The 23088-nt window shown below is 46.9% G+C and overlaps 1 protein-coding gene across 1 annotated transcript; it reads left to right on the forward strand.

The window, feature by feature from the left end:
• The first annotated feature begins 2506 nt into the window (after positions 1-2506).
• LOC100285022 (uncharacterized) lies at positions 2507-4969 on the forward strand. The gene is made up of 2 exons (NM_001157917.2): positions 2507-3055; positions 3830-4969. The coding sequence occupies exons 1-2, from the start codon at positions 2594-2596 to the stop codon at positions 4667-4669; spliced, it is 1302 nt and encodes a 433-aa protein (NP_001151389.2). The 5' UTR covers positions 2507-2593; the 3' UTR covers positions 4670-4969.
• Positions 4970-23088: the final 18119 nt, after the last annotated feature.

Here is a 23088-nt window from a genome sequence, read left to right on the forward strand (position 1 = left end):
TCTGTTGCTCCAACTTTTCGTTTTAAGTTTTGGATCTAAGTTTTGAATACCAATTCCTTACTTATTGTTATTGTTATGTATTTAATTTAGAGAGGTATACGTTATAAAGGGAGGAAATCATTATTAGAAGTCTTTTTATCTCAAATCTTTTGGAGAAACTTTTAAAAATCTCCAAGATAGGATTTCGGGTGTTACATTATGATTCCGTAATCAATGCAAAAAAATACATAAATGGTTTACTCGTAGTCAGGTGCGCATTCGACGGGGTCGTGGTGGGACCCGGCGTGAGCGTGTGAGGTGTGATGGTACAAGCCGATTATGGTTCTGTAATCGACGCAAAAAAATGCATAAATAGTTTACTCGCGGTCAGGTTGAGCGCGTGCATTTGTCGGGCTCATGGTGGGACCAGGTGTGCGTGCACTGATACATTAGTTTGTTTATGCTTTAGTAAACCGGGAACAAATATTGCATAAACGATGGGCGTCCGGGTGGTGGTGGGACCAATCGCGCACTACAGTAAGACGATATACATCCGACGACTACTTAACCTCCGACGGCTTCCTACGCCACCGTCAGACATAAGTTTATGTCTGACGGTCTCTGATGGCCCTCGAAAATAGTAACTTATGTCCAACGGCTATCAGTCCGGCCGTCGGACGTAAGCTTACGTCCGACGGTCGACTGATAGCCGTCGGACATAAGACTATGTCCGACGGCTTATTTGACAGCCGTCGGACATAAGTTATTTTAACGCGCGGGCCAGGCACCGTTGTTTTATTTCCATCCGCCCCATCTCTCTTCTCTGTCGCGCTACTGTCATCGCCCGCTGCTTACTCCGCCGCCGCCACCGTGCACAACTGCTCCGCCGCCGCGCTACTGCAGGGCCGGACCTAGGCATGTGCGAGCCGTGCGCTAGGCATGTGCGAGTCGTGCCGCCGCATTGCTGCACCCGCTGCCGTCAACCGCCACTGCCCTGCCCGTGCCCGCCGCCGACAACCGCTGGTGGTCACCACCGCCGCCCCGGCACCTGTCCCGACGCCGGCGGCCCTGACTCGTCCCCCGCCTCGCCCACGCCGACCACCGTCCCGCCGTCAAGCTGCTAAGTGAGTATTTTTAATTTTGTCAATGTATATATTTTGTCAAGCCGCAACGAGGCTGGATGAGCTCGACCCATGGAGGCAAAGACCAGACGACCAAGTCATTCGCAGAAGGAGTGCTGCTACCTCGAGCAGGGAGGTTGAGCGTACCCGAAGTGCTAGATAATCGGAGATAACTTGGACGAAGGGCAACTCAACTCTGGATAAGCAGGAATACATGCCGTGTTAAAAGGAGGATTCGGTTAGAGTTAGATAGTCATTGCGACTTGTAAAGAGATAACCCTCTAGTCATCTATATAAGGCTGATGGGTTACCCCTACGAACCCATCTCTCATCTCAGCACATCCCATCACCACCTCATAACTCACTAGTCCTCTCATAGCAACCACACTACCCTTAGATCGACAGGAGAACTCACCTTCCTCCTCCCACATCTCATATGTAACATGTGTACACCACTGATACTCATGTACTCAGCCTCAACAAGGTCTTATGCATATTTCCAGTGACCCAAACCTGTATAAACTCTTGTGTGATCCGACGTGCACTTGCACGTACCATCGAGTCGCAATCAACGACGTCATCTTGCTTAAAAGCATCACGTGGGGAACACCGTGGTGCGCAGTCGGATCATAAACACCGACATTGGCGCCAATCTGGCACCAAACACTAGGGTTTGTACCGCCTAGCAGTGCTCGCTATGGGAGCACGGACGGTCCACAACACTGGGTCGGACGGTCCGTGACCTCACTGCAGGAGCGGGTGTCCTCTACTCGCCGGTCGAACGGTCCGTGCTCGTAGATTTTTGAAAAACCCTAGATCTCGCCTACTGGGAGGGACCCCGTTAGGGAGGAGAGTTCCAGGAGGTGCCCTTGGATCGGCAGGCCACCGGCGACGTCACTAGACGATGTAGAGTCGAAAAGGGATGAAGATCCAAGGTTAAGAAAGCTAAACTAGGTCTAAATTACACCTACTCCTAATGTGACGAAGAATGAAGTAAATAAAGTAGATTTAATTGTTTAGTTTGATTGTTGGTGCGCGCAATCGACCGTACACCTTCATATATATAGGGGAAGTCTGGATTTGTTCGACCGTTCCTAGACATTTTCCAATAGAATCCGTAGATTTAGATGAATAAACACGCACGAAAAAGGAGATTAAACCATCTAATTTGATGTTATCGCGGATCGTCCGTGCCTAGATACGGACCGTCTGCGGCCCGGACTGTCCGGCCTCACCTGGTGGTATATATGGTGCTAATACAATTGTTATATGAATCTATAAAAAAACTAAAAGGAATTTTAATTTAGAACAAAGGGAGTATATTGTTTAGTCAAAAAGTTTGGCACTAAAAATTACTTTAGTCATCTATCTCGTCTATAAATAGACATCTTGTGCACCACACCTACACCCACACCTACACCTACACATTACAGCCAGTACTGCTGTCACCTCACTTAGCAAAGCTAATACGTATGTCATAGCAGCTTGCCACCATGGCGAGCATCACCGTGACAAGGAAATCCCAATCCTTCGTCGTGCCATCGTCCACGCCAACTCCGACGACCGAGACGCTCGAGTTGTCGCCCATCGACCGCGTTCCAGGCCTGCGCCACACGGTGCGATCCCTGCACGTGTTCCGCCGCAAGGACGCCGCCGCCTCCGCCGCCCACTACGATGCTGCTGCCGCCGGCAGGCCGGCCGAGGTGATCCGCGCGGCGCTGTCCCGCGCGCTGGTGGACTACCGCCCGTTCGCCGGCCGTTTCGTCGGCTCACTGTACGCCGGGGAGGCGAGCGTTGAGTGCACCGACGACGGTGCGTGGTTCGTGGACGCTGTCACAGATTGCAGCCTCGAGGACGTGAACGGCCTCGACTACCCGCTTATGGTCTCCGAGGAAGAGCTGCTGCCGGCTCCAGAGGAAGGTGTTGACCCAACCAGTATTCCGATTATGATGCAGGTATACACTTTCGTCCTAATGAAACCAGAAAACTTGCAGCATGTATATATGACAGTTGTTTCTATTATTCCATATGCATGGATAATGACTATAATATGCACATGCTTTTGTTATGACAAACAATTCATGCATATAAAGAATGGCCGAATTGGAGAAACACTTCATGCATGTCACCCAAAGCAACTGTCATATTTTTTTAGGGGCTAATTTTTAGCCTCTCCATTTTATTATATTTTAGTCTCTAAATTAATAATTAAGAAAAAATAAAACTCTATTTTAGTTTTCGTATTTAACAATTTAAAAACTAAAATAAAATAATAAAGAGGAACCAAAAATTAGTTTCTAGAAAACAAACACTTATAAACACAGCATGAGCAATTATACTTGCCTAGTTGTGGTAGCTAGAAAGTCATGAGTGCAGTCGTGCAGAACGCCACGTACCTAGCCCCATGTTTCCACCAAAAGAAGTATAAAGTCACTCCTTTAGGTATATATATTGTCTACTCATACATATCCCCACTACTGCTTTTAGTCAAAATCCACACAACTACTACATCTAAACAATGATGAAGCGCCTTGTCCATATATATAATAAACAAGCAATAAGTCACAAGCTTCCAATTACACAAAAAGTGTTGCATACTTCTTTAATCTCATATATATTCATTAGTTATTAATATTTTATAATTGCTACATAGTGCTTAATTTTCTATTCTCAATTATTTAAAACACCTTGTCGCCAAAATTTATTAATGAAACTTAATTGTGTGCCAGGTCACGGAATTTGCTTGTGGAGGATTTGTGGTGGGGCTAGTCGCAGTGCACACCCTTGCTGACGGGCTCGGTGCAGCTCAATTCATCAATGCAATTTCTGAGTTTGCCCGTGGAGTAGTTAAACCTACAATAGCACCTATATGGGCACGGGAGTTAATACCAAACCCACCTAAAATGCCTCCTGGGCCACCACCATCCTTCGAGTGCTTCGGGTTCAAACATTTTGTTATGGATGTGGCAGTTAACAATATTGCACATGTCAAGAGTGAATACTTTCAAACCAATGGACACTATTGCTCTACATTTGATGTTGCCATTGCCAAGGTTTGGCAAGCTAGGACAAGGGCAATCAAGTACGAACCAAATTTCAAGGTGCATGTTTGCTTCTTTGCCAACACTCGCCACCTCCTCACACATGTGCTACCCAAGGTTGGTGGCTTCTATGGAAATTGCTTCTATCCAGTGACTGTCACAGCAACTGCTGAGGTAGTTGCTAGTTCAAGATTGCTTGATGTGATTAGGATGATAAGGGATGGGAAGGCTAGGCTTCCTTTAGAGTTTTCCAGATGGTCCACGGGCAATGTGAAAGTAGACCCATATCAACTAACATTCAAGCACAATGTTCTATTTGTGTCCGATTGGACACGGCTTGGATTCTTTGAAGTTGACTATGGGTGGGGTGTACCAAACCATATCCTCCCTTTCACTTATGCAGACTACATGGCTGTAGCAGTTCTTGGAGCTCCACCGTCTATGAAGAAGGGGACTCGAATAATGACACAATGTGTCGAGGAGGAGCATCTCGTGGACTTCAAGGCCGAGATGAAAGCCTTCTTTTAGGTCCTCGGATTTTACTTGAAAGTTCAAACATTATGCATTTATGTGTTCAATTCAAATAAAAATGGTGTTGACTTGTACCCTTATTAGCCATATAAAACATAACATTTATATTTTCATAGATTTTCCACGAAATATATATGTAGAAACCAGTGACCCATGGAAACCATGTACAATAGTTATGTTTTAGTTTTTTATCGTGTTTATGGTATGAAAGTACATGTAGTCTATAAGTGTATTTCTTAGATGCATGTGTACTAATGTCTGTCCAAGCTATCAACTACGACAAGAAATCTTTCATCAATAAGTTTTTATATCAAAAAGCAATATCCTACAAACAAAACCAAAACCATTATCGAATAATGGTAGGTCATAAAGATGATCAGATATCGTAGATGCGTAGAACTTGTCACAATGATTATGATCCACTGTTAACTTATTCCATATGGTTTTCGAATGAATTTTTAGAGTGCATGCTGGTCCGATCCAATGTTAACTTCCTCCGAGCAACCTCCTCCATGGTCACAAGTTTGTCCCATGCCTCTTCTCCCATGTCTTCTCTTCCACATGCCCTCCGGTCACATGGTGGCTGCACCACTCCTTTCTCAGTAACACCTCAAATCATAACTTTGGGATTTAGGAAAAATCTCTAGGGATTTTGAATTAAAATATCTTCTAACAAGGATTTTCTTACCTCTGAAACCATCTCTCATATATTTAAAATGTTTTCTAATAAGAAGATGAATAAAAAATCCCTATATGAATTTAGTTATCCCTTTGTTAAAGTAAAATATAAAAGATTTTATAGACTAGAGATTATTTTCTTAAAATGCCTACTTTGGAGTGTATGAATTTAATATTAAAAAACTTAAAGAAGCATAAAAAATCAATAAATCAATAAAACTATGGACTTGCATTCATGCTGAGATTTATTTGAATGATTGCATTAGGTTTGAATTTATAATTTGAATAAACTAGAAGATAGAAATAAGAAAAGAAACAGAAATGGAAAAAAGTGACTACCCCACCAGTCTGGGCCGATTACCCACACATCGGCCCAACAAACCGGCCCAGTCACCTGCCAGCCGCACGCATCTTCCCCTCTTTACCATGCTTGGCACGTTCAACGACAGGCGGACCCCACGCTCCAGAACCCATCTCTATTCGTAACAAACTCGTCGTCCCTACCCCCGCCGGAACGGACTCCACCGGTAAATCCGCTCAATGCTGACAAGACCCCCTTGAGGGCTTGTTCGGTTTGAAGGGGTTTAAGGGGGATTGGAGGGGATTCAATCCCCTTCTATATAAATTTGTATAGAAGGGGATTGAATCCCCTCCGATCCCCCTCAATCTACCCCTAACCGAACAGGGCCTGAAGAGTATTTATTCGGCCATGATGGCTCCTTCCACGATCCGGGATGCTCTGAGTCACGCGCACCATAGAGTCCAGTGGAGAACGTGAGGGAGGCCGGGGGGAAGGAGGGACCTACCGCCGTTGACATTCTCCGCCTCAGTCATCGTTCGGAGTCCTCGGTGCGGTCATGGATGTTCAGCCGGATGTATGAGGCGTGCTCGATGTGGCTGTGGAGAGCGAGGGGTTGAGATTATGCGACAATCGCTCGCCGTCGGGTAGCAATCTTCACGCCGCTGCATCTAGCTAGCCATGGGCAGTGCCCTTCGCGCCACGCTATCTGGTACGACACCTTCTATCAAGTTCGCAAGTGCGTGAATTTTGTTTTGCGCGTTTCCAGGGATGATTGGATCGCCAGGCAGCAGACATTGTTTCTCCTACCATGGCGTCGCCGTTCCCCAGTGGGTGTCGCCGTCAAGCTCGCTGAGAAAAGGATGAAGTTATTTTTAGGCATAAAATTAATTCCAAATAACCTAGAAATTTGTTTAATTCAGATCTCATCCTTTTTAGCTCTGTTTTACTCCATTCAAGTTGTGATAGCTTTGTAATAAAATTTCCTATAAATATAAACCAACTACAAGGTGATCTCTAACCAGGTCATAACCTAGATGAATTAGATTCCCATTTAGAACATATCTTCTCTCATGATCCATGTTAATTAACATATGATATCTAACCAAGTTATAACAAAGATTAAAGATGAATTAGATATCTTTCTCACATGATTTATAATCAATATAGAATATAGTTTTCATATTTAATCGCATAAACCTTTCGAAAACCATATTTTTACAACTGTAACACTGATTTTATTGATTCTTGAACCTACGCTCTCGTAGCAGTGCGTAGAATATTCTTACGCTGTGTGTTCACATGTTTTGTGTACTATTATTTTTTAAGTACTTCTTATATATTTGTATGTATTGCTACGAGTAGCAGCGAGGTTACGAGTCACCTGAAGACTAAATTGGAGAAGTACCTGGAAACTCAAGTCACATGCAAGTTATGCCTTTAATCACTCTTCTTTACCAAATAATGTTCTCTATCAATCACTGTGACATGCCTAGGTTAATTTGATGCGACCCAATAGGTTTCCCTAGATTTGTTTACCCTACACCTTGTTTACCACTGAACTTTTGGGTAGACTTGCTATTACTCTACCTGGTTTTGGAATTAATGTTACATTTGAATTATGATCATGTTCCAATTATGTTGTTGTTTTAATTATTGTTCATGACAAGATCATTGTGTTAATTGGAACATGGAGCTTAACTTGAGATAACCGTGGTACCACAAGGGTGGAATGGGACGTCATTAGCTGACTAATTAGGAAAGCTAGTGGAGTACCACCTTACCCGAAAGTGGCAAGGCGGTAGAGGAGCTGCAGTATAGGGAGGTTCTCGGGTCGATCATGCGGCGATGGCTTTTCGAACGAGGGATTCCTATATTGCCCTCAGAAACCATAGCACGTTTTATGAAACTAATGGAACTTTGTAAAGGCCTCGTAGTGCTACCATGCCTCGTCTCCTCGGCAGAGATGAATGGGTAGTCGCAATCCCTTGCCAATGAGTAACATGACTTGTGGGTAAAGGACGCAACCTCTGCATAGTGTAAAACTGGTATATCAGCCATGCTCACGGTCAAGATCGACTCAGGACTCTCGCATGATTAATTTATGGAACTAAACTTAATTTGTCATATGCATCGCATTGTGGGTGTTATTATTAATTGTGATCTCTTATTGAATTGGGTTGGTATCTACTTATACTTAGTAACTGCTAATAAAACTTTGACCAACTCTAAAAGCAATGCTCAGCTTTAACCATCTTCTTTGGTAAGCCTTACACTTCACATGAGCCCCCACCGTAAGTGAGCTCATGCACATTATTCCCCACAACTTGTTGAGCGATGAACGTATGTGAGCTCACGCTTGCTGTCCTCACATCCCCCGAGGTCAAGGACAGGTACTACAAGATGTGGAACATTGAGGATGTCGCGATGAGTTCGTCTCCCAGTCAACTATGGTTGCTGGATTGTTGTCTTCGTATGATGTATTTATTTATCGATTTTGTACAGATCTCCATTATATATTAAAGATGTGACATTTGTTATTGTACCATGATTCATCATATGTGTGAGACTTGATCCCAGCACACATTTGATTCGTGCCTGGGTCTGGCCCTTAAACCCAGGTGTGACATTCTCCATCTGCTACACTCTAGTTGTTGCTCCTCCATTTCCTCCCTCTCCATGCCGCCAACCCTCTTACTCTCCCTCACTCTCTCTTGCACCATGATACCGATAAGCAAGCCCTAGGTCATCATCCTCGTGATGGTACACCATCTTTGCAGGTTTGGAGAGCAGGAGACGGTAGAGAAGGAACAATATATATGTTGTGAAATAGGTCGTCGTTTTTCGTTTGTCATTTGTTAAATTTAGGGATAGTAGGTATATTCTAATATGGTATGGATCAGAAGATTTTTGGTAATCATGTAAACAAAAAAGTTATAGGTTTTGTTGTTATCTTTCAAATGCAACTGGTTTCATTCCAATCCGATTAGTTGTTTAAAAGTAATTGCACAAATACTATTGTTGTTATAAAAAAAACTGAAAACAGACGCAGGTAGCAAGTTTACCCGAATTTCTAGAGATTTTCTGTGCAGAATTAGGCTTGATGGTTGGCATTAAAGTTGTATAAAGTTATTGATAGATTTTTCAGAACGTGCTTGTTTGCGTCATTTGATTTAGAGAGTTTAAATTTATTGATAAAAGAATGTTGGTCCAAAAATCCATCTGTAAATTTAAGAAAATGAAGTTCACTATAATTTTTACTTGTGTAAGTTTTATTTTAGTCTTCATGTATTAATCCGTACATATGAGATGGTTTATTATGGTGGTTTTGTTGAAAAGGTACAAGTGCAACTGGTGGTGAGAACGTAACACAAGATTTTCGCAAAGGTTATATAGTAAGTGCATTAATGAACTGCTTGACATAATATCCTATAAATGTTTGCTCACTTTGATGTTTCAAATTTTCATGCTTATTATGTCATGTTTGGAGTTTTATGTTTGAAGTAATTCATTTATATTCAATTTTTTGTTCTGGTACATCTATTGATGTGGTTTTTAGGGTTTAGCCCTAAACGTTTTCTTATGGTGTGTTTGGTTGAGGAATGGAGAAGAATAGAGCGGCTCTATTATATTTTTTGGATGTTTGGTTTCCAACAAAAGAGAAGCGGAGCGGCTTTAAAGTCTTCATATGCAAATTTACCATAAATAGTTGGAGTGCTCCTGCTCTACCAAAATTATCGGATGCGAGCGCTCCCCTCCCTCTTCTTCTCTCTACACTTATATGGCTTTCCAATCAAACAAAGAACGGAGCGGCACCATTTTATTCTACTATTCAACCAAACAAAAAATAGATTGGCTCCGTTCTGCTTGCCAAACAAAGAATTGAATGGCTCCATTTAAAAAACTAAAATTGAACCGCTCTATTCTAATTGACTTTCCAATCAAACGCACTATTATCATAGATATATATCATAGATACATATGTTAGGTCGTCATTATTGATGTCTCCGCGCATCCGTTTAGTAAATCACCAACGGAAAATCCTTACAAAAATAAATTCATCAATAGGGAAAGCAGCACCAAACAAACTTGTTTAGGCCTTGTTCGTTGTCCAAGAATAGATCAGGAATCATTCCAACCGATTAAAACTTATATAAATTATAGAAACAAATCAGCTAGGAATTGTTCCATGTCTCCGTTTCGGAAAAAACGAACGACCCCTTAAGGGCCCGTTCGATTCTTGGGGATTGGTCATCCGGAACTATTCCTAGCCAGATTGATTACCTAATTTATATAAGGTTTGATTAGCTGGAATAATTCCAGGATAAATTCCGGGCCAAACCAACAGGCCCTAAAGCAATACGGCATTCTATGGCAAGGATATGTCCAGCCGGTTTTGTGGACGCGCAAAATGAGTAAGAAAATCGTACTATTCACGAAGATCACGCACGCATGCGGTTACGCAAAATGCATGTCTTCCGCGCCACCGCGCATTCCGGCGAGCTCCCGTCCCGCGGTCACGCAAACGTTGCTGCTCTCATGGCACAGTCGTCGTCCTCGAGATTCGCGCGCGATCTGTGTTGAATGGATGCCCGATCGTTTTCGCTATCGATCTGCTGGAAATTATCCTGGAATTATTTCGTCGTCCCTGTTTGTTTCGGCTTTTCGTAGCTTCTGGCCACCAAAAGTTGCTGCGGACTGCCAAACACTTAACTTTTCAGCCAACTTCTATAAAATTCGTTTGGGTAAAAACCATTCAAAATCAACATAAACATATAATCGGTTGAGTCGTCGCAATTGTAGTAATCCGTCACTTTATAGATCCTAAGCCCTATGGACAACTTTATCTTCCTCCACACGTAATTCTAATCATACTCAGATTCTCTATACAGCCAGATTCTCCTCACAGCTAGATTCTCGGAAAAGTTGGTCAGAAAAAAGCTGAACCAAACAGGCATGCCGCTGAAGGAAGCATAATAACCATGAAATTCTCTCCACTAAATACAATAAGTCACACTCAGCAAAATGAGAACGGCATTGCTTGTTTTCGTGAAAATGATTGGTTCAACACATCCATCAGCTTAATAACAAAGAAAAGTTTACAGCCACACAAGGAAAAAAGTTTACAATAGATTAATATTCCTTTCCATGAAAATGTTCTTGGATATTTTTTTTTGTAGATTGTGATGATGCCGTAGTCGGGGGTAATAATCACATCTCACACCTTTATTTAGTGCTCCTCCAGATATCTACTTGACTCGATTTGGCATATCTATCTCGTCCTGTTCGTTGTATGTTTCATAGAATTCTATGACATAAAATTCCCTGCCCACAAGTCCACCACCAAAAAGTTATTGAAGTTAGATGTCACATGAGGCTTAATATATAGTTGTTGACTGGACTCCTAGTCGTTTAGGCTGCACAAGCATCCAACTCACACTATACTTGTTAGGGCTTGTTCGTTTTGCTCTCAATTCATGTGAATTGAGTGGGAATGAGTGAGTTTCAATCCCAAACAAGTCAGAATCTTTCATAATTTTTCCAACCCCATCCAATTCACATGGGATAGAATAACCAAACAAGGCCTTAAAGTGTCGATCCAAGACACTAAGATTCATTTTCGGTGGTCACGGGGCGGTCGGAGCTTGGTGACAGAGGAGCAGCGTCGGACGAGCGCGCGCCCACGGAGCGCGGCAGTGACTGAGGCGAGGCTGGTGCTCGACGAGTGCAGCCATGGCACTGACGGCTACCGGGGCGAGCACAATGAGCCAGGGCCGAGGCCGTGGGGTCGGCGGAGCGGCGGCTGTCGTTCAGCGTGGTCGGAAAGGAAAGAGAAGAAGAGGGTATACATTTAAATTTCTTAACTTTCGGTGGCAGGGATAGAAGCCGCGGAAAAATAACTCTATTTTCGCCGGTGTTAAGACGCCACCAAAAATTACCCAGTATTTTCAGCGGTCTGACCTTGGCTGCCGAAAATAATCCTAACTGTTGAAAATGGTTCTGAATGCTGTTGTGAGAATGACGTCTCTATACGCTATGTAATATTGACCCTCATTCGATGACTCAAATGACTATTATTATAGGTCACTGTCGGTTGGTGTGTAAAAGATAATATTCCCAGTTATTCTTACGTACGTACGTGTGGTATAGAGAACTTCAGTTGAATTATGTTTGATCTTTCGTCAAATTCATGCGCAATGCAGGGAATACGTTGCATGCATCCTCAACAAAGCCTTTGGCAGCTTCAAGTACACACGTGTGGTATAGCGGAATATACAATGCACATAGTCCATGAGCACAACCATTATATCCTAAACTAATGAGAGTGATGGAATGGCCACAAGTGACTTTTCTGTCTACTCCACCGCTGATAATACTTTATTTTGATCCTTCATTTTGACTAGTTATTGGAATTTACTAAATTAAATATAGTAGGTTATTCGCATTGGATTTGATATTCCACCACATTTTTAAAGTTTAGATATTAGTATAAGATCATATAATAGGCAATAGTGAATGATTGCAGAAGCCTAAACATTATTATTCCCCCATCTTAATAAGAAGACTGAAATAATCCATTTTGTAAATCTGGACGCATTGCTGTTACGTTAGTAAAAACATTGCTGACCAAATTACGTAACTCTGATCTATCTCAAAATTTAACATATCAAATTGGAAAAAATTATGAATCTAACCTAATTGGAATCACGTCGATCGGAATTCTGGATCTAAAGTTATTGACGAAGCAAGTCTATTGTTCGAGAGAGTAACGAAAACTAATCAATTCCTAATTTCGAAATTAAGCAATAATAAAAAAATATCTCAAACTTTGTAGATAAGTAAATAGATGTGTTAGTAATTGTTGGGGGCCTTCGTCCTCCGAAGGTCCTCAAAAACATAATTTAGCAATGTCTTCCAAGTATGGTTTATGGACAGGTATCTTCGGATTCATGATAAAAGCGTACACGATGAGGAGCATGATCGTGATGAAGATTGCCGTCGCTCCGAAGCTGTGTGAAAGGGAGCTTCGGCTAAATCGCAGAAAAGGGAACCGACTTAAAAGGGAAAAGGCTATTCAGTCCTCATAGATTTTTCTATAAGCCAATAGTAAATGTAAAGGGCATGATTGTAATTTCTCATAGGCTGTGTCCTGTGCCTATAAATAGATGAACAGTACCCTCATACTGTTCACGCTGACTTGTACTCGCTTTTGCGTCACACTTGTACTTTCTTGCCTTCTTTCAAGCCGAAGGTACTTTTATGATTTAGTATTGTATTTATCTTTTCATGATTATATAATTAAGAATGAATAATATAATATAATTGTTTGTTTTGTGTTCTATATGCCATATGTTTCTTCTTCTATTTTATCGCATAATGCATTGGTGAAGGTATGTCCTTCATGACCTTCGTCCGAAAATCATTATATCCTAAGGGAAATAATGTTTTGAAGGACGAAGGGCATTATCATTTAACATCTTGTGTTGCCTTGTTCTTGACTCATAGCATTTGAGAACAAGTCCCCAACATTGGCGCCCACCTCCGGTGAACCCTTTTTCGACCACCTTCGGCAAGCACGAACCTTCGTCATGCCACCGAAGAAAGTTTCAGCGTCATGGGCTGCCGTACTACAGCCACTGGACCCAAATCAGGAGACCCTTTCTCTCAGAGAGGCCCGAAGCCAGAAGAGGAAGGCCACTAGTCCAACACTCCAGGAGGAGGAGTTGGACCAAGAAATCCGAAACATAGAGATAATCCATCAGCAAGTACAAAGGAAGAAGGAGAAGATGGCCCGACTGGCCGATCTTCAAAGGCAGATCGACGAAGCCACTGAAGAAGTACGCCATCTTGCTCAAGACGAATAAGATCGAAGGCCCTAGCACAGGGAGCTTCATCAAGAAGGCTTGTTCAACGAGGATGGATGGTATGATGATCTTAATCATGATACCTTTACTTTTGATGATGCTTCTCCCTTGGCAGCAGAACTACAGGCTATCCCATGGCCCCCATCATACAAGCCACCTCAGCTCCCCATTTATGATGGGCATTCAGACCCGAAGCAGTTTTTGATGAGTTATGAAGCAACTATATCTTCATATGGAGGCAATGCAGCCGTCATGGCCAAATCCTTCGTCATGGCAGTTCGGAACGTGGCTCAAACATGGTATTCTTCTCTTCGGCTAGGGACTATTACTTTGTGGCAAAAACTCAAGGATATGCTACTGACAAGTTTCCAAGGCTTTCAGACGAAGCCAGTCATAGCTCAGGCCCTGTTTTAGTGCACGCAAGACCATGAGGAGTATCTCCAAGCATATGTCCGAAGGTTCTTGCGTCTGAGAGCACAAGCGCCTACAGTGCCCAATGAAATTGTCATTGAGGCCATGATTAAGGGGCTTCGTCCAGGACCTACTGCCCAGTATTTCGCTAGAAAGCCTCCACAGACTCTGTAGAAGCTGCTTCAAAAGATGGATGAGTACATCAGGGCTGACAATGACTTCCGCCAAAGAAGGGAGGAAGCTTACAGGTTCTCTGAGATGACCAGGGGTTTTGGAGGAAGAATCCACCCGAGGCATGTCAGGTCAATTCAAAACTCCACCCAGAGTGATGACAGAGGAAGTCAGCTTCCAAGGCCACAGTATTCTTTACAAGCTTCGGGGCAGCAACAGAGCTCTTTTCGGCCGCCAGCTCCAAGAGGTAGAGGCGCCAGGGGCTTCGGAGGAAGATATGGGGACCAGCCTAGGAAGATCTACTGCCTATTTTGTGGTGAAGACAAGGGCCATACTACAAGAATGTGCCAAATCACCATCCAAAAGCAGAAAGAGATCGCAGAAGCCGAAGCCCGGCAAAGTCAACCGAAGCAGGTCCTGCACACTGCTTCGTGTCATTCACCCGACATACCAGAATATGTGGGTAATCATCCTGCAGCTTCTGTTACTTCGGCTAGCCAGCCACAAGCTTCCTGGCCATAGCTTCCACCTTCGCCGCCACTACAGCCTGCTTATTCACGAGGTCAGCAGCCAGAAGGCAGCCATCAGACTCATCAGCAGTGAGATCTCAGGGAGGAATCCGAAGCTCGCACAGTCAACAGTACTGTGCCAGAATCAAAACACATCTATTGAGAGATATCCTATCTCTGAAACATCTTTACATTCATTGTCATTTCCTTTTTAATAAAGAACAATCAATGCAAATCTAGCCTTCTTGTTATTTTTAATTTCGTTCTTGTCATAGTGAAATATATCTTTCCCACAGACTCACGAAGCTCAAAAACTGCTGAAGCTCAAAAAGTCATTCCTAAAGGAATGCAGAGCTAAAAGTCGCATTGCAAATTTTACCGAAGCTACAAAAAGTCGTTCCTAAGGAGCGCAACGTAAGTTTGCCGAAGCTACAAAAAGTCGTTCCCAAGGTAGCGCAGTGTAATTTTTCTACTCAAAAGTCGTTCCAAAGGGAATGCAGAGCCAAATACCACCGAAATATAAGGCGAAGCGCGAAAAGTCAACGTGAATACCGCCGAAATAGAAGGCAAATGTTGGGGCGAAGGCGAAGACGCTACCCTTCGCTCCAGCCTTCGTCTATCCCACTGCGCCAACGGAAGCAGAATAACAGGCGAGGTCCACCCTTCGTCTTCTACACCACAAGACGAAGTCCTATGACGACGTCGCCCCATCCCACGTCCTCACTCGACATGGAGGCCCACGTGGGATTCGGCCCATTGTAACAGGCCCCGCACGGAGAAGTGTCTTATGGGCCCGATTTGTAATAGCTTTTCTGTAATGATAGTCTGTAACCCTCCTTTATAGGAATATTCTGGGGATAGTCCAGGTGTCTGAGGGTACATGCATCCTTACATTGAGACGTTGGGCACTCGGGCACCTATAAATACCCCCGTACAGTGCCCTTGAGAGGCTAGATTAACAGAGCTATTGCCAAACCTTGTTTACATTGCTTTCACTCCCCCATTGGATCAATTTGCCCAAGAGAGCGGGTTTCAACATTTGGCGCCCACCGTTCGTGCTACGAAAAAACCACCCGCGATGGCACCCAAGAGAGCTAGCTCAAAGGCAGCCCCATCCATTGACGAAGCAGCGAAGGCAGCGCTGCTGGCCGAGAAAAAGGGCAAGGCCCTTGCAGACACCACCCACCAAGAAGCCTGCGAAGACGACGCACTCAGCAAGAGACAACACAATGATCAACCTACACCCGAAGGCACCCTCCGCACCTACAGCTCTGGAGGACAACCGCAAGCACCCCCAGGCTTTGCTCCACTAGAGGCGAGGACACCACTGAGGATGGCGAAGTCATCGGCGTTTCAGCAGAGGAACAGCTACAGCTGCGGGCCTTGCGCATCAAGAATTGTAACCTCCAGAAGCAGAAAGAGATCCTCGAGGCCAAGCGCCATCGTGTCTCCGCGCAGGCCAAGGTGCGCCAGATGATATGAGACGAGGAGCAGAGGGCTCAGGAGCTTGAGCAAGAGATTGCGCTCATGCAGCGCGAAGGCCAACATGATCTGCAGCACGGTCCGCCCCTCCAACAGCGCGTGCCAATCAGAGACCTATTCATTCCTCAGCGCGGACCTGTCATCCCACACGCCGCAGCATTCCAAGGTGTCAACTACCTTGATGAGCGGAGTCCCCTAGCGCCGCACCTGCAAGTGTCACCATGGCCCGCCAATTTCAGGGCAGGGGCCTACCCTAAGTACAACGGCAGCACCGACCCAGCACAGTGTATCATGAGCTATCAAGTCGCTGTCGCATCATCCGGAGGGGACGACGCCACGATGGCCAAGTCCTTCATCATTGCCCTTGAAGGCCCAGCCCTAACCTGGTACACCAGGTTGCCCCTGCTGTCTATAGACTCCTGGAGAAGTCTCCGGGACAAATTTCTGCTCAACTTCCAAGGGTACCGCCCAGACATCGATGCCTTGGCCGAACTATCACTCTGCAAGCAACTGGAGAAAGAAACTCTGCGGGAGTACTACCGCAAGTTCCTGACTCTCAAGTCACAACTGCCTTCGGTCGATGACCAAATCGCCATTCACTATGCCATCAGTGGCCTTCGGGCGGGCGTCCTCTACAGCCACTGCATCAGGGACCCACCAAAGAACCTCTAGGAGCTCTATCAACTATTTGAAAAATATGCCTGATCCGAAGAACTCCACCAGCGCAAGGTCGAGTCCCAGAGAAAACCCAAGGACCCTCCGCAGTCCAGCCGAACGTGGATAAGACCTTCATAGTCAGACTCTAGTCGGGACAACCATAGTCAGCAGCAGGTGCACAACATTGCCAACAAGCACCCCACTGGTGAGACCCCTCGCCGTCATGATTATCCCCCCCAGGGCCGCAGCAATGGCACGCGTGGTCGGGGTCGAGGACGGGCACAGCAGCCGTGCAGGTTTTACTGCCTATTTCACAGCGAAGACTGCGCGCACCCGACAAGGGACTGCCCGGAAACGAAGGCCACCAAGGACAGAATGTCCTGGGCGCAACCCGCCGACAACCCAGAGTTGTCGCCCACACATATCAACACCACCTCCCACAACCATACAACCACAGCCCCGCTCAGCATCCACCTAACCACGCATACCAACACCACCAGGAGGTACAAATCGTACCACCTCCGCTCCAGCCTCTGCACCCGCATCAGCCAAACATCCACCAACCAAATCACCCCCAAGCACCAAAGCAAGAAGACTTCGCTGATCAGCCGTATCGCGGAGTCATTCACATGATCACTGGGGGGTCCAGCGTTGACTTCGACACAAAGCGACAGAAGAGGGACCACTACCGAAGTATCAACCACGTCGTCGTCACCGGCCCAGTCGTGCAAACGAAGTGGTCCCACGTGCCGCTGACCTTCGACGCTAGAGATGTCGAACTGCGCAGCGCACCTCACATGGACGCCATGGTAATTAACTGCAGCGTGGCAGGCTGGGACCTGCACAAAGTCTTAGTTGACAATGGCAGCCAGGCGGACATCATTTTCCTCCACGCCTTCGACCGCATGGGCATCATCCACAACCTCCTCAAGCCTTCGAACAACCGCTTATATGGCTTCAGCGGCAAGGGCACCTTTCCTGTGGGCAAGATAGAGCTACCCCTATCCTTCGGTGTAGCACCCAATGCACGAAGTGAGCAGGTCACCTTCGACATCGTCGACATGTTATACCCGTACAACGCCATAATGGGTCGAGGCTCCATCAACAAGTTTGAAGCAGCCATTCACGGACTTTACTTGTGCATGAAAATCCCGGGTCCGCAAGGCGTGATCACAGTCTATGGCAACCAGCAGACCGCGCGCAACATTGAAAGAGACTTCGTTCCAGGGCAAAGGAACGTACACTGCCTTACGTTGCAGCGCGAAGTCCCCGAGACTGCCCGCCCAACCGCCAACGAGCATGCAAAGGCACAGCTGCAAAGCAACGACGGAACGAAGACAGTTCCCCTTGACCAAGCAACGCCCAAGCAAACGGTCATCATAAGCGAAGACCTTACTTCGCATGACGAGGAGAGACTCATCTCCTGTCTTTCCAAAAATAAGGACATCTTCGCCTGGTCCGCCCTCGATCTGGTCGGCATCAGTCGCACTATCATCGAGCACAGCCTGGGCATCGACCCTTCAGTGCGGCCGAAGAAGCAGAGACTGTGCAAAATGTCTGATGAGAAAACAGAAGCCGCCAAAGCCGAGGTACACCGCCTGCTTGAGGCCAATTTCATTGAACCAGTTGCCTACCCTATGTGGCTCGCTAACGTAGTCATGGTGCAAAAAAAGAGTGGCAAGTGGCGGATGTACATTGATTTCACCAGTCTCAACAAGGCATGCCCCAAGGATAATTTCCCGCTACCTCGGATCGACAAGATCGTCGATTTTGCGACCGGATGCGAAGTCATGTCACTCCTTGACTGCTTCTCCGGCTATCACCAAATATATATGAAGGAGGAAGACAAGGCCAGTACCAGTTTCATCACACCCTTCGGCACGTATTGCTTCGTCAGAATGCCGGAGGGACTAAAGAACGCTGGGTCCACCTTCTCTCGCCTCACCAAGACAGTGCTTGAGAGCCAAGTCGGCCGGAACATATTCACGTATGCGGATGACATTGTCGTCGCCAGTAAAAACAAAGAGGACCATCTGGCCGACCTCATAGAAACATTCACGAATATGCGGGACGCACGACTTCGCTTAAACCCCGAGAAGTGTGTCTTCGGCGTTCGCCAGGGGAAGATACTGGGCTACCTGGTGTCGCACCGCGGGATCGAGGCCAACCCGACCAAGATCCAGGCTATCATCAACATGACGCCTCCGCAGTCAGCCAGAGACGTCCAACGTCTGACAAGAAGATTGGCTGCCCTCAACAGATTCATTTCCAAGTCCGCAGAGTGAAGCCTACCTTTCCTCAAAATGCTACGTGGCGCAAAGGACTTTGCATGGGGACCAGAGCAAGCGGCGGCCTTCACATCACTAAAGCAGCACCTATCAGAGTTGGCAATCCTCACCAGCCCCAACCCCTCGCTACCCCTATTGCTCTATGTCACAGCTTCGCCACACGCAGTCAGCGCAACATTGGTCTAAGAGCATGCTAGAGAGGGCACAACTCGGCAGTGCCCAGTTTATTACGTCTCCAAAGTCCTCACGACTTCCAAATGCAACATGACAGAGTTGGAGAAAATTGCCTACACAGTCGTTATGGCATCGCGCAAGCTGCACCACTATTTCGAAGCATTCAAGGTACAGGTCACCTCGGACAGGGGACTCGGCGAACTATTCAGAAATCCAGAGGCATCTGTCCGGATCGCCAAATGGGTAGCCGAGCTCTCCGGTTACCATATTACCTTCGAGCCCAGGATGGCCATCAAGTCACAAGTCCTGGCAGACTTCATCGTTGACTGGACAGGGCCAATAACACAGCCGGACGCACCTGCAGAGAAGGTGTGGACCATCCATTGCGACGGCGCATGGTGCCATGCGGGGGCAGGCGCAGCTACAGTCATCACATCACCCACAGGGGTCAAGCACAGATACGCAGCACGCCTCAACTTTGCTTTGGAGTCCGACATATGCACCAACAATGTAGCGGAGTACGAAGCTGTCATCCTTGGCTTTTGCAAGCTACGGGCACTTGGTGTCACTACATGCATAATCAAAACATACTCCAAAGTAGTTGCCGGCCAGGTCGAAAAAGATTACGCAGCAAAAGACCCCGTACTCATGCAGTATCTCACGACTGTCCGCAGTCTTGAGAGACAATTTAAGGGCTTTATCTTGCAGCATGTGGACCGAGCCAAGAACGAGGAGGCTGATGCATTGGCCAAAGCAGCAGCCAGAGGCGAGGCCTTGCCCTCCGACGTGTTCTACCATGTCATCGGCACGCCAGCCGTCCGCAGCCCAGAGGGCCTACAAATAACCAACGACACCGAAGGCCACCGCATAGTCAACCTCATCATGACCGAAGACTTGCGAGCACCAATCACCCTGTTCCTGCAGGGATATTACCATCCAAGCGACATCAACGAGGTCAAGCGCCTCAAGCACCGAAGCCGAGACTTCGCACTCTTTGAGGGCCAGCTTTACAAAAAGGGGGTCAGCCAACCCATGCTTAAATGCGTCACCGAGATCGAAGGCGTCCAAATCCTGCGCGAAGTCCACAGCGGAACTTGCGGCTCTCACGCGGGGCCCAGGGCCCTCGCTGCCAAGGTGATCTGTCAAGGCTTCTACTGGCCCGCTATGATCTGCGCCGCAAATCGAGTCACGAGGTCGTGCGAAGCCTGCCAGAAGTTTTTGCCCCGTTCGGGCAACCCGCAATTCACAAAGCTGATCGCCCACACGTGGCCCCTTCAGCGCTGGGGCCTGGACATCGTCGGGCCACTACCCATGGCTCAAGGGAACCTCAAGTTCACCTTCATCTCCGTCGAGTATTTTACCAAGTGGATCGAGGCAAGGGAAGTATCCACAATAACATCGAAGACTGCCCAGAAATTCTTCTGGCAAAACATTGTTTGCCGATTCGGAGTCCCGTCCGAGCTCACAGTTGACAACGGCAAACAATTTGACAGCCAAGACTTCAAGGACTTCTGCTTCTCCATTGGCACCAAGCTTTCCTTTGCCTCAGTATATCACCCACAAACTAACGGTGTCGTGGAGCGCGCCAATGGCAAAATTTTCACGGCCATCAAGAAAATGCTTCTCGACGACAAGAAGGGTAAATGGGTCGACCTGCTATCTGAAGCAGTATGGGCGCTGAACACGACCGAGTGCCGGGCGACTGGGTTCACTCCCTTCCACCTGCTATATGGATTGGAGGCCATGACCCCACAGGAAATAAAACATGGGTCACCGCGGACAAGCACGTCAGCCGTCCCTGACGTAGACGAACCAACTTCTAAGGACCTCATCGACGGAGACCGTGTCTTCGCCCTGCAGGCCCTCAACAAATACCAAGCTCAAACAAAAGCATGGCGCGACCACACAGTCGTCCCAAGAGAATTCAACAAAGGGGACCTCGTACTCGTCCGAACAACTCAGACAGAGTCACGGGGCAAGCTGGAGCCAAAGTGGGAGGGTCCCTTCATTGTCAAGACGAAGGCGTCCCCCAGCGCGTACAGGCTAACAACGCCATCCGGCAAAGACCTAGAACATTCCTGGAATATTGATAATCTTCACAAATTTTTTGTTTGATTCCTCAAGGCTAACACGCCCTTGTAATTCACCAAACAGTATCATTCCGGCCCGCACTCTTTTCCTCCCGGGGGGTGAGGTTTTTAATGAGGCAGAGCAATGTAATATACACACAAAAAACCCCCGCAAAAATTTAGACTGTCAAAAAAGACCGCAACGACGGTCTTCGGCATTCGACCACATCAAAGTCACTGCGAGGGGCAGCGCTGGCCACCCTCGCGTGCGACACTCCACGCAAAAGTCGCCTAAGGGTGCAGCCGGACTAGCACAATAAGTGTGCAATATCGAAGTCTTTTCCAAAAGAATCTTCGCGCAAAAGTCGACTAAGGGTGCAGCCGGACTAGCACAATTAGTGCGCAAAATTGAAGTCTTTTCCAAAAGACTCTCCGTGCAAAAGTCGCCCAAGGGTGCAGCCGGACTAGCACAATAAGTGCGCAAAATCAAAGTCTTTTCCAAAAGACTCTCCATGCAAAAGTCGCCCAAGGGTGCAGCCGGACTAGCACAATAAGTGCACGAAACCACTCTCCGTGCAAAAAATTGCCTAAGGGTACAACCGGACTAGCACAATAAGTGTGCAACATCGAAGTCTTTTCCAAAAGACTCCATGCAAAAGTCGCCTAAGGGTGCAGCCGGAATAATAGGTACGCAAAATCGAAGTCTCTTCCAAAAGACTCCGTACAGAAGTCGCCTACGGGAGCGGCCCGATCAACGAAAGCGCGCAGCTTCATCACACAAAATTATGGTTACACACACAAAGCGAGGGCATCACATATTACATTGACTCAACCTTCGGGATGATACCCATCTCCCTGTAGTTGAACAACATTATCCTCAGTTCCTCACCCTCGAACAGATTTCGCAGCTCCCCCTCACCTACACTCACCCCAATCGTCAAGGACAACAATTCTCGCTTCCCAGTCCCATCCACGCGAAGACGACCTCTCTCCACCTCGCTACAATAATGCCTACCACTTCACGACAATTCACTCACTCTCCGCTTCGCCACCACCCTCCGCCGCTTATACCCAGTACTCGCGCCCGGAAGTTCCTCGGAACCCTCCGCGCGCGGTGAAGCCTCCGCTGCAGCCACATCCAATGCCGCAAAATAATCCAAGTCCTCATCTGAAGACTCCTCTGTCCACGCAATTGAACTCCCAGAATCATCAGACTTAAAACACTTAGACACAGAGCCAAATGAATCGTCATCAGCAGCCACGGTCGAAGCCGCCACAAAAATATCATTGTCAGTAGCGGTTGCGTGCACAGGCCCAGACCTAAGAACATGCACAGCAACCGAGGTTCAGTATCACACAGACAAAATTCACAAACTCCTCAACACCTATTCAGCCACCTGCGAAGGCCCGGCCGCGGCTGTGGGATCTTCGACTGCCGGCTCGACCACCACCCTCGTGGCATCTTCACCCGTCGGCGCAGGGGCTGATGCAGAGTCTTCACCGGCCACAGTGGGCACGGGCACAGCCGAGGAGCCTTCACCGGCATCCGAGGGCAGCACCGGATTGATCTCCGCAGCCTCGGGCGACACGCCGTCTAGACCACCAAGGTTCTCGACGTCCTCGGCATGCGCCATCTGCAGCAACAACACACTCATTCAGCAAAACCACACATACCCACACATATAACCACACAAAAAATAGCCTTTACCTGCTCTATCGCTCGATCGGACCGCTCCCTGACCGCCTCCCAACCGTGCGGACCCCACATCCTATCGAAGAGTGCCCCCGCTGACTGCTTCACCACAGGGTCTTCG

Source organism: Zea mays, chromosome 6 (assembly GCF_902167145.1).
Source record: "Zea mays cultivar B73 chromosome 6, Zm-B73-REFERENCE-NAM-5.0, whole genome shotgun sequence".
NCBI lineage: Eukaryota > Viridiplantae > Streptophyta > Magnoliopsida > Poales > Poaceae > Zea > Zea mays.